At 36.2% G+C, this 13,009-nt stretch overlaps 1 protein-coding gene across 3 annotated transcripts in view; it reads right to left on the bottom strand.

The window, feature by feature from the left end:
• Positions 1–13,009, bottom strand: part of SI (sucrase-isomaltase) — a 161,204-nt gene that overhangs the window by 96,416 nt on the left and 51,779 nt on the right. For 2 of the 3 annotated variants that reach the window (XM_034439061.3, XM_087872533.1), the window contains exons 2-3: positions 7,633–7,750; positions 2,209–2,282 (exon numbers count right to left, since the gene is read on the bottom strand). In XM_034439061.3, the coding sequence (XP_034294952.2) occupies positions 2,209–2,282; positions 7,633–7,750 (192 nt within the window). Of the gene's footprint in view, positions 1–2,208; positions 2,283–7,632; positions 7,751–10,310; positions 10,330–13,009 lie in introns of those variants that run through there. The other variant, XM_034439060.3, reaches the window with a different exon arrangement.

The following is a 13,009-nucleotide window of genomic DNA, read 5'->3' as shown; positions in this document are numbered from 1 at the left end:
CCTGCACATTATACTGTGACACATGTATTTGCCTTTATTTGCATTCAGTCTTTATTAAACTGCATCAGGATTTTCACCCACAAATTCATGAAAAAAATGTATATTAATTGGCTTCCCCATCTCTTATAATTGTTGGGGTTTATCCAAACACCTCTCCTCTCCAAGCAATCCTAAAGTATTTTTTATGATAGTAGTTCCAACTTTTTCCAACTATCTGATCATGACAATAATGATGATAATGATTTCTTCTTCTCTTTTTTTTTCCTGCTGCCTCTTTCCCTCTATTGCCACTTTTTTTTTAAATTTTCTTTTTAATTTTTCTCAAAATTCTCCTACTGCATTTCAAACTCCTCTGCATACGCTTGTTAACCTGGGGAAAAATGGGGAGGCATATTGGTGAAGGCACAAAAAGCTGCAGAAATGCTCTACTTGAGTGCCAACAAATAACTCAGTGTGTTAGCTTACAAAATCATGACACATGATATGGTTTAATAAACATGACATTTGTAAACCTTCCTGAGCCTTTAGAAGTGATCGCATGCATGCATAAAGAAATAAGTAGGTCTGCCAAGCTTTTTTCAATGAGCGTGATCAATTCCATTGACCATTCCAACTCTTTGCAAATATTCCCTTTAAAAATGTGGACCTGTAATCTTCACCAGTGTGGGAAATAAATATTTTTCATCAACCAGAATGATACCAATGAACAATATACAGTATTCAGAAAATGTTTACTCTGCCTTGACCAATGACATGCATTTTGTTTTCCTTTCTTAACCACTTTGCACCCTTGCAAAGTACAGTATTTTCTTAGGATTGCTTTACATAGGAGGAAAGAGAGAAAGAGAGCAATTTTTCCTGTATAAAAAAAAATATCACCCCATATTTCTTAACTTTATATTTTCAGCAATTCTTATCCAAAAAGAACCTCTGATTAGCCAGATGTTTAGGATGGATTTGGCATTTTTATATATCTATTGAGTTCTTCCCAAGGACATGGTTAGGCAAATATTGTTCTTGGATGGTGTTAAAGTATCAATACAGCGCCGAATAAAACTTCCTTTTGCAATTGATGGATAGTCTTTTTTTATTGCTAATGATGGTGTTCAAATGGTACTTCAGAGGTTTTGGGATTACACCCAAGGCACCTACTACTAGTGACACTACCTTTGCTTTCTTTTAGCACAGTCATTTGACTTCTATTTGCAGGTCTTCCTATTTTCTGATTTTCTCCAATTCTTTTTCTTCTATTCTGCCATCCAATTATTATTTATGGGTAGTCTACAGTTATATAGGTAGTCCTCGATTTACAACCATAATTGAGCCCATTTTTTTTTTTTTGCTAAGGGAAACAGTTGTTAAGTTAGTTTTTTAACCTTTCTTGCCACAGTTGTTAAGTGAATCACAGCAGTTGTTCAGGTAATCGCATGGTTGTTAAGTGAATTTGGCTTTCCCATTGACTTTGCTTGTCAGACGTTTATAAAAGGTGATCCCTTGACCCAGGGACACTGCAACTATCATAAATGTAAGTCAGTTGCCAAGCATCTGAATTTTGATCACATGATCATGGGGATACTGCAACAGTCGTAAGTGTAAAAAAATGGTCATATGACTTTTTTCAATGCAGTTGTAACTTCAAATGGTTATTAAATGAATTGTTGTAAGCTGAGGAGTACCCATACTCAGCTGGGTACTCAGCTAAAATGGATGGAAATTTAATAATTTAATCATTCTTAATCATTAAGTTGTTGTTATTATTATTTACTTTATTCATTAAACATGAAACTCGGTCAACCGGACATTTAAAAATGTATCACAAATACCATTGACTGGGCCTGATGGTTGATACGGGTTGCTGCCAGCATCCTAGGTATCAACCAAGGTTTTTTAAAAATTATTATTATTATTTACTTCATTCATTAAACATGAAACTCAGTCAACTGAACATTCAAAAATGCATCACAATTACTATTGACTCGTGCTAATGGTTGATACCGTTGCTGCCAGCTTCCTAGGTATCAATCAGTTGTTGTTGTTGTTGTTGTTGTTGTTGTTGTTGTTGTTGTTATTGTTGTTGTTGTTATTGTTGTTGTTGTTGTTATTGTTATTACTATTATTATTATTATTACTATTATTATTATTATTATTATTATTATTATTATTATTATTATTATTATTATTATTATTTCACTTGTATACACTACTTACCTTTGTTGCCACTTGATCCGGGATGCAATCTATTCTTTCAGGAAGAGGAATAACTGGACAAGTAGGTGAAAAGGCTAGAAATAAATCAATGTATTATATCAGTCATAGAATAACAACAACAATACAAATAAATAGGCAATGCAAATGCAACAATCAAGTATTTTGTCAGTTAACAAATCTGAGTAATCCTCACTAGATCCTATGGTAAAAAATAGTGTTTATTTCAATTATTCATTTTAACCAGATTCAGGTACTGTACAAAACAAACCCTACTTTGAATGTGATATTCAGATGCTTACTAGAATTGTGGTGATTCATTCAGAGACTGTGCATGTATCAGTATATACAGATATCAGACAGAAAATACATTTAATTTTTAGAAGAGAATCAAATAGGTTAATGGAACTTTCTTTTCTATCTATGAATCTCCATGCCTTATTAGCATCCTTATTTTGCAGAACATACTAAATCTGAATTAAGTCCAGTATGTTGAGTGACTTTACCTAAATTAGTTCTGGATTGCAGACTAAGCTTGTTTGCTGATTTATTTCCATTTAGAAAATAATCCAACTCTCAAATTTCAACTCTGAGCAGCTTACATACACTTAATACAAAATCAGCTTCCCAAAAGTCCCAGCTCAGAATCATTCAGTATTAAAGCCATTCCATTCACCAACCCAACCTGATGCTGAGGAGAAAAGCCAGGTCTTCATGGTCTACAAAAGACCAACAGGGTTGGAGCCACTTGCAACCTGGTGCTCAAGCCCTCCAACATGCCAAAGGCAAAGCTGCCAGATGCCACTTTTTTTATTGAAAAATGAACCTGATCAGATATAAAATGCCATGTCCATCCAGACAAGAACCATATTTAATTATATTAGTGAGAGCGCCCTATTGCGAGAGTCTTTAACAGTGGACCATCTGCAATCCAATACCACATGCAGATGTATACAGCTGTTCTTGCTCTACCACTGGTTTACCACATAGTATGTCATAAAAATGGCATTCTTTGCATTTCGGTCAATGTTCAACTCTCAGTCCAATTTCTGTTACATAAATTTGCAACTCCAATATTCTTTGTGGCCTCAACAATCTCCAACATTGACTCTGGCCTCCTGAGCTCACATCAACATACACATACAATCTTCATTTTTTATGTAGCCTTCTGGTCAGTATTAGCTCTCAGTGGCTAGCTGGACTAGTGCCTGAAGTTTCCTTGGCAAGATTTCAGAAGTGGCCATTGCTTCCTTTCTAGAGCTGACAGGCTCAAAGTCACCCAGTTGCCATTGTGCCTAAGGCAGGATAAGAATTTGCAGTGTTCTTGTTTCTACTCTGGTGCCTTTAACTACTACACCAAACTAGTTTTCAACTACTCCTACAGCCTGTCATTAACTCAGCCTTTGATCTCAGTACCATCACAATAAATAAATAACATCACTCTATTAATAACTGTTATCATGCCTATTTTTAAACAAATTCCACTTCTTACCCTTACAGGCTATTTTCAATTACATAATACACAGTGCACAGAAATTGTGGGTTAATATATTATTTTATTGATTACATTTTTGGAAATAAATAGTTGAAATAAATGTTATAAACAAATGAATGTTACGATTGTCTAATATACCTTTCTTTTTTTTTCTTGCTTAATAAAATGCAATAATGTTATTCTGAAGTCTACATATTCTAATGTTAGCATAAGCACATGTCCGCATAATTTGATTACCCATTTTAAAGCAATTATACAAATAAATAACTTGGTTCTGTCCCAGAGTATTTTGTACATACTTTCATCTAGGGAGCATTTTATCATAATCTGTTTATTCTACCATGATACATTACTTTTGCAGAGACTAGCAACTGTTTCTCTGCATAGTTGAAACAAATGACTTGCATTTGAGCAATTTGTCTGAAATATGCAATGAACCAGATTACCAGTTTTTGTAAAATAATTAATCATAAGTATTTATAAAATTTGTGAGTATGTCATCACACACACACACAATGTTATAGTGTATTGTATATATATACATATATATGTATGTGGCTAGGAAATAATGATGTAATAACTGAATGAGATGTGAGCATTTTAAATGTTATCACAGTAAAATTACAAATAAAGTTCTGATATTTAACTGATACTAAAAATTGCCACAGTATATTGTTTATTATTCTTTTATTTTAAATGCTTTTCTATGCCCAATGGGTGAAAATTGTTATTTTATCCTTTTTATCTATATCTGACACTCTTTCTATAGGCCTATGGTCAAGCAATATTTTAGTTATTTACTTCAACTTCCAGAAAACTTTAGATATATTGTTTAGCCCTCAAAGGTTCCTTTGGTTAATTACAGGAATATAACTTTATGCATTCTATAAGGTAAAGGTAAAGATTCCCCTTGCACATATGTGCTACTTGTTCCCGACACTAGGGGGCGGTGCTCAGCTCTTCAAAGCCGAAGAGCCAGTGCTGTCTGAAGACGTCTCCGTGGTCATGTGGCCAGCATGACTTAACGCCAAAGGCTCACGGAATGTTGTTACCTTCCCACCAAAGGTGGTCCCTATTTTTTCTACTTGCAATTTTTACATGCTTTCAAACTGCTAGGTTGGCAGAAGCTGGGACAAGTAATGGGAGCTCACCCCATTACACAGCACTAGGGATTCAAACCGCTGAATTGCCGACCTTTCAATCGACAAGCTCAGCATCTTAACCACTGAGCCACTGTGCCCCTTTTATGCATTCTATATTATTATGAAAATTATAACAATAAGCAAGTAAATAGTAAGTAAGCAGTACATTCCTTTTGGCAAATGCCCTCCCCCCTCTTATTTATTTATTTATTTTTGGAAAGTTGTTTCATACAAGGGCATTACTAACTCAACTGCACCTAAGGGCTCATCTCCAAAGCTCAGTTAATGTGGTTTCTGTTCTGGCTAGCTGTTAAAGATGTCCTTATTTTCTATGCAGGGAAGACAGCTTCCCCCACCCTTCCATTTTCACTGTCATCAGTTGTTGGAAAACAGATCCATCAATACAGCACTGTTGTAATGTCAACGGTTTGATAGATGAATGGACTCACAAGTTTAAATTTTTTTCTAAAACTCCCTCCACCTCTTCACCCACCTCTTCACCCAGTCTAAAAACAAAGTTCTGAAAAGCAACAGGTGAAAATGAGAGACTTTACCCATCAGATCTGGGCACCTGAGTAGGATCACACCAAATAGCTATCAGAGCAAATATACCTGATGATATATATGGTTGCAGAGAGCAACTTTTGGTTTGTCAGCCTCTATCTGAGGTGCTTTTGAACATGTGTTTATTGTTTTTCCAGAGGAGTGCTAATCTTCTGTGAAATCTATTTGTGTTAGATCATTGTAGTCATTAGTAGTACAACTAGGGATTGTTGGGCATGAGCCATTGCTGTTAACAAAGACTGAGCCAAAGAATGTGTTAAAGAGGTTGCTTTAACTGCTTCATCATTGCATTCTTTAATGTTAGGTCCTTTTAGGGGTGGGATGGATCTCGAGTCTTTAAGTTTGTTTTTTACAAAATTATAAAAGGCGCGATTGGATTTTGTGCGCAGAAGGTTTTCTTCTTGTTTGATGTGGTAATTGGTGCATTCAGTCTTTATTTGGTGGCATATATTTTTGTAGCGGCTTTTAAAGCTACATAGCAGTTTTGTTTTTACACCAAAGGGATTTTATTTTATTTTTTTGGATTGGAGCTTTCTTATTGATATGGGTAATTTGTTTTTCCTGGTTTTGGTGGTGATTAGTGGTACATATAGTTTAATAACTCTATTGACTTCAAGCAAGAAAATATTATAATGGTCTTCATCAGTGTTACAGTTGGAATACTGGGTTTGTAGTCTTCTGCCAGAAGGGTAAATACACATTTTAAAAGCACCTTGTGCAACAGCTGGCAACCAAATTGTGGGAGGGTTGCATGAGCTAATTCTATCTCTGTTGCTTTACTATGCAGTTCCTCAGCCATCAACTATGGTTTGGGCTGTTTTTCTAGCAAGCTAGTAAGCCTATGTTAAAAAACAACAACAACATAACCTCTGAGTAGTAGTTGATGAATACCATATGTGGGTGGGGATGAAACATGGGAGCAGAGGTAAATAAAATCACTCTTTTTCCTGCAGAATCCCTATCACTCCCTCTGATCTGCTACCATTCATGTCCCTGAGTTGAGGATTAGCTAGTGACTTGACTGATATTTATTGATAGATAACTTATTTGAAATACCCGAATCCTTCCATTGCTCAGAATATAATGACCAGAGGCAGTACCCAAGAACTAGAAAGTTAGATGATACCTTAAAGTCAACCTAAATTGGTTAATAGCTGCCAAGCTGATCCAACTCTCTAGGTAATGCTATTGCAAAATGGTCAGGAAGTGTGTCAGATTGTATTTGTGGTAAAATTGCCATAGTTTATTATTTATTTAACAAGGAAAACAGTATTTTAGGCTGTCTCAGAAACAGATTGAAGACCAGGTAAGGCAACCATATGGAAACTTGGCAGAAAAAAAAAAGAATAGCTAGGGTTATATATGTAACTTGATTAGGTGCAAATAGAGAAATATTCTTGTCCATTCTATGACTTAGAATAGATAAGACCACTTTTTTTATGGACTCCATTTAACTCTTGGAGGGAAGTCATGAAATGGGTGGAATTGCATCATACCTACATGAGACTGGGGCTTAGAAAGAATTTTGGTGGGTTTTTTTTGAATTTGTAACCCCAATATTCCTACCCAGTGGTGAAATGTAAAATTTGTCACTACTGGTTCTGTGGGCGTGGCTTGGTGGGTGGGTAAGTTTAAAAGAAAAAAAAGCCTCTGATGATCAGGCAACTCAGCTGGGATTGTCAGAGCCTTTTAAAAGCATTTTTTTTACAACCTCTTCAGCCGAAGAGATTGTAGAAAAAATGCTTTTAAAAGCCTCTGATGATCCCAGCTGAGCCGCGCGATCATCAGAGGCTTTTTTTTTTAACTTTTAAAAGCATTTTTTCAGCTGAAGAAAAAATGCTTTTAAAAGTAAAAAAAAAAAGCCTCTGATGATTGTGTGGCTCAGCTGGGCATGGGGGGGTGGGAGTGGGCAGGGATTTTTGCTATCAGTTCTCCGAACCACCTGCTGCTATTGCTACCGGATCAGGCAATCCAGTCCGAACCGAGAGCATTTCACCCTGTATATCTACCCTACTCTAATTCCCATGGGTTTCATATTTCAAAATAGCAAATGATCAAAGGCAGAAGAAACACAAAAGCTCTCCCAAAGGCATGATTAGATGTTCACACCTATCTGAAAAACATTTGAGAGATATTTAAGTATTCTTTTAAAAGATCTTGTGTGAGCCATTGAAGCCATTGAAGCATTCTTCTGGCTATAAGTCAAGGAACTGTGAATAACATTACCTTTAAGACCAGAATAACCCGTTGCTAGAAGTGCAATCAAAGCGATGGTTATGATGAGTAGCAAAAGGAAGAAAGTCATCAGGGAGATTTCTAATCCAGTGAATTTCTTCTTTCCCATCTAGAGAGGAAAAGAGAGAAATAGATATTAACATATGTGTGTGTGTGTGTGTGTGTGTGTGTGTGTGTGTGTGTGTGTGTGTTTGTATAACATGCATCATAAAATCATCTCAAGCACTTGCTTTCAAAACATGTCTCCTTTCATCCAAATAATCAAAACATAGCCAACAATACTAAACCTGTGTTCTTCTTTACCACAGAACTTGCAAGAAAACATTTTGTTTATTATGAATTACAACAACTTTGTTCAAACTAGCATTTTAAGATGTTTATTTTTAATCACTAAAGCTTCTTTTAAGATTAAGATTTAAGGTTAAGATGTAGACCTCTTCTTTCAATGAAAGCAAAATCACATTTATATGTGTAGGGTTTTTTTTCCCTGTTATTAGTCCCTTTCTTGCCAGTTGATAATCATTGAAGAAAAACTTACTGAATGCACATGCACATATTACATGTACATAGAAACAGAATAGACCAACCAAAATCTAAAATAAAACCTACCAATGAGGGGAAAAAACCTTTAGCAAAAGCAATAGCAATATATATAAGCACTTAGACTTATATATTGCTTCACAGTGCTTTACAGCCCTCTCTAAGCAGTTTACAATGTCAATATATTGCTCCCAACAATCTATGTCCTCATTTTACTGACCTCAGAAGGATGGAAGGCTGAGTCAGCCTTGAGCCTAGTGAAATTCGAACTGCCAAACTGCTGGCAATTGGCAGTCAGCAGAATTAGCCTGCAATACTGCATTCTAACACTGCGCCACCATGACCCTTTAGCTTGAGATTTATAAAAAATAAATGTTAGCAACTGCTCCTCTTGGCTGAAATACAGTACTTAAGGACAAGGATTGATTAGTAATCTTAGGAATTATGCCCATAACTGACAAACTATCTTTCCAAGAGGTAGGCTCCTCAGCCATCTGCTCAACCTTATAAAAAACAACAACATGGCACAATCAGTGTTTAACCGTAAGTAGCATTACAACCCACTCATACTTATATCAAGCATTTTTAGATCAAAAAGGAATCAGTTAGGTTACCATTTGCCTTGTTTGATTTTTCTTAGTAAGGTAAGAGGAGCTACATTTTTCTTTGCTTGTTATTGACAAATTATCCAACTTTGTTTAAATTAGTTTTTAAAACATTCCAAATGTTTAACTATTTCAGCAATGAAATAAATATATTGGCTTTGTGGTTTCCCTTCCCTCTCTCTTCCCAAGTTTGGCTACACTTGCAAACTGTTATGAATTGTATGTTACCATTACCAACTGTGAAGAGCGGTTTAAAGATCATAAGTAAATTATTGACCAAGGTGTAAATAGTTTTCTGAACTTGTGTTAACAGTATACACTTCCATAAAATAGTTTTATATTATTTTTTTACACACAATAGATACAAACTTAAAGTGAACCACTCCAAACTCGATTGGATATCAGAAAATATGACTTCAGCAACAGAGTAGTCAACGCCTGGAATGCACTACCTGACTGTTTCCAGATGCCCTGGGAAATTTTGTATCTATAGATAGATAGATAGATAGATAGATAGATAGATAGATAGATATAGATATAGATATAGATATAGATATAGATATAGATATAGATATAGATATAGATATAGATATAGATATAGATATAGATATAGATATAGATATAGATATACCGGACTCTGTAGTTTCGTCACAAACCCCCAAAAATTTTAACCTTAGGCTGGCTACTATTGACCTCACTCCATTCCTAAGAGGTCTGTATGGGTCTGCATAAGAGCACCAGCGTGCCTACTTCCCTGTCCCAATGTTTCCTCTATTTGTATCTATTTTATGTATCCAATCCATGTTTATACTTATTACCTAATACGTTCTTGACAAATAAATAAATAAAAATAAATAAAATAAAGTTTCATTTCTGTTTCCTGCAATTTATTTTGTCTTCAATTTCTGATCAAACTTTTTTTCTCTGCATCAACTCATCTCAGTATCCAGTTAGGATATTATTAACGATTGCAAAACTCTGATTCACCACAAGCAGGAAGTAAAGTGGTAGAATTTTCTGTCTGTCTCTGCTGCTGTACAGATTTTTGCAACTCAGAGCCAGTAGCCCTAGAATAACAGAGAGCAAAGTTGCACAATACCTTTGGACGTGGAGAGAATTTCCTGCTCTTGTTATTACAACATATATTTCCTCCTCAAAGAATTGCAAAACAGAGTTTTGATTGGTTTACTACACTCCTCCCTTGATTTTCATTTTCTAAGCATATAAACATAAAAATTTTAAAAATTCTATGGTTGATGAACATGCAGATTTTTCTATAGGTTAGGTTATTCACAAGGCAAGCATGAAATATTAAAAACATTTTTGAAGAAAAGATAGTGTGGCATCAAGTTACATCTATTTTCTGTAGAAAATGGCTATTGGTGACCAAACAATATTCTCAAAGTTTCAAATAAAAGAGGAATACATGAACGTTCTCTGTTTATGAAGATTATGCCAACAGAGGTGCACATTGGCTACTTAGAACATTAAAGAAAGTGAACAATATGATTTTTTAATGCATACCTTTAAAGGCTCTTGGTTTCCTTCATGTAAGACTGCTAGATGGTTTTGTGAAAGGAATCATTTACTTTGTGGCCTCTTGTTAATATACTGACCTGCTATCAATGTATTACATTATATTTTAACTAGGCTATCATTTGAAGTTAGGCATATGCCAGCAGATTGCTTGGTTCTTTTTAACTGCTGCAGATAGGGAATAGCTAGTTAATTAATAATTTTTTTTATCCTAGGTGTCTGTCATGCAGCATTTAGCACGTACGAGTACAGAGTACCTGTGGATCTTTTTTTGCTTTTTGTCCTGCTATAAGCTGCCCTATCAATCCATTTTCTTATTCTCCCTGGACTTTTGCTTTTGTTATCAGCATTTCTGCCATGAACCTCAGTATAAAATAATTAAAATTTTATAAAGGTTCAGAAAGCAGAGTTTAAAGTAGTTGGCAATGGTATTAATGTTTTTTTTTTAATCACTGCTTTTCTTTCATGGCTATTGTCATCTGCTGATTAGTGGGAATATAAACGGTAATAGGTACCTGCTTGGGTGAGGAAATGTAAATAAGACTTGTTGGCTATGACTTTTTTAAATCCCTCTAACTATTCATTTTATTTATTTTTATCCTACCTTTATTATTTTTAGAAATGATTCAAGCTGTTAACATAACTAATGGTCCTTCCCTCTCCTATTTTCTTCACAGCAACAACCTTGTGAGGTGCGTTAGTCCGAGAGGGTGTGTCTGACCCAAAGTCACCCAGCTGGTTTTCATGCCTAAGGAATGACTAAAAATCCCCATCTCCCTTTTTCTCACCGGGTGCTTTTGCCAAACTGAGTTCCAAGATGCACTCAAACTAGTATAGCAAGAAGGCTTACTGAGCACTGGCATTGGCTTATAAGACCAAATTGGCTTATAACAAAAACTAAAGAAAAACAGAAAATAGACATGACAAGAAGTATTTACATGGCCAATACAATAAAAAATAAAATAGTAGGCAAAGCAGATAATAACCTGGCAATGGCTAAGATTGGAAAGGTTGAAGAAAGATACAGAGGGGCTAATTCTAGCTGCATAAGACCAAGCCTTAAGAACAAATGCATAGAAAGCCAGAATTGAGAATATAGCAAGACAGCAAGTGCCACCTCTGCAAAGAAGCTGAAGAAACAGTGGCCCACCTCAGGGGTGGGTTCTACTTACCTTTACTACCGGTTCGCAACAGGGCCGTGCGTGAGCACATGCATGCACTCTTCTGCACATGTGCAGAAGCTTCTGTGCATGTGCAGAAGCATTTTGATGACATCAGGGTCAGTGGGCGGAGCCTCCCACCGGTTTTACTACCGTTTTTATAGAACTGGTGAGAACCAGGGGCAACCCACCACTGGCCCACTTGGATAGCTGCTGGAAGAAGATCACCCAGACTGACAACAAGCAACGGCATGACAAGGTAGCAACAATGGTGTATTGGAAGATCTGCAAGAAATATCTTTTGCCTGCAGGCAAGAACTAAAATAGAGAAAGTCATAGAAAACAAAGAAACTAAAGTGCTCAGGGACTTTAGAATGTTAGCAGACAGGCACCATCACACTACAGGTTTAACAATTGTGAACAAGAAGACAAAAACCTCTGGATAATGATAATTGGAGACAGCTTTATATTTTGTTATCAAGAAGATAACAAAATAAAAAGAGCTGCAAATATAAATAGAATGACTGGCAAAAGAAAGAAAAGGTAGTACCAATAGTAATGGGTGCCTTGGGTGCAATCCCAAAACAACTGAAACACTTCTTGATCAGCATGAAGAAATTTACCAGTTAACTGCAAAAGACAGCTTTACTTGGAAGAATTTACATCCTGAGATGATACTTTTAAACACCATCAAACATCTATATCTGCCTATCCGAAGTCCTTGGGAAAGTCTTGAGAGGTGGACAAAAATGCCAAACCCAGTATGAACATCTGGCTGAACATGTGATGAACTAATAATAAACAAGGGATGTGGTGGCTCAGTGACTAAGACGCTGAGCTTGTCGATCGAAAGGTCAGCAGTTCAGTGGGTCGAATCCCTAGTGCTGCGTAACAGCATGAAGAAATTTACCACCAGTTAATCAGCATGAAGAAATTTACCACCAGTTAACTGCAAAAGACAGCTTTACTTGGAAGAATTTACATCCTGAGATGATACCTTTAAACACCATCAAACATCTATATCTGCCTATCCGAAGTCCTTGGGAAAGTCTTGAGAGGTGGACAAAAATGCCAAACCCAGTATGAACATCTGGCTGAACATGTGATGAACTAATAATAAAGAAGGGTTTTCGTGGCTCAGTGACTAAGACGCTGAGCTTGTCAATCGAAAGGTCAGCAGTTCAGTGAGTCGAATCCCTAGTGCCGCGTAACGGGGTGAGCTCCCATTACTTGTCCCAGCTTCTGCCAACCTAGCAGTTCGAAAGCACATAAAAATGCAAGTATAAAAATAGGAACCACCTTTGGTGGGAAGGTAACAGCGTTCTATGCACCTTTGGCATTTAGCCATGCCAGCTACATGACCATGGAGACGTCTTTGGACAGCGCTGGCTCTTGGGCTTTGAAATGGAGATGAGCACTGCTCACTAGAGTCGGGAACGACTAGCACATATGTGCGAGAGGAATCTTTACCTTTACCTAATAATAAAGATGACTTGCTTTCCTCTTTCTTCAGTTCATCTTTTTAGA

The sequence above is a fragment of the Pantherophis guttatus genome, chromosome 6 (genome assembly GCF_059756535.1).
Source record: "Pantherophis guttatus breed Tessera chromosome 6, ASM5975653v1, whole genome shotgun sequence".
NCBI lineage: Eukaryota > Metazoa > Chordata > Lepidosauria > Squamata > Colubridae > Pantherophis > Pantherophis guttatus.
The sequence above is the reverse complement of the archived record's forward strand: the minus strand, read 5'-3'. Positions and strand labels throughout refer to the sequence as shown.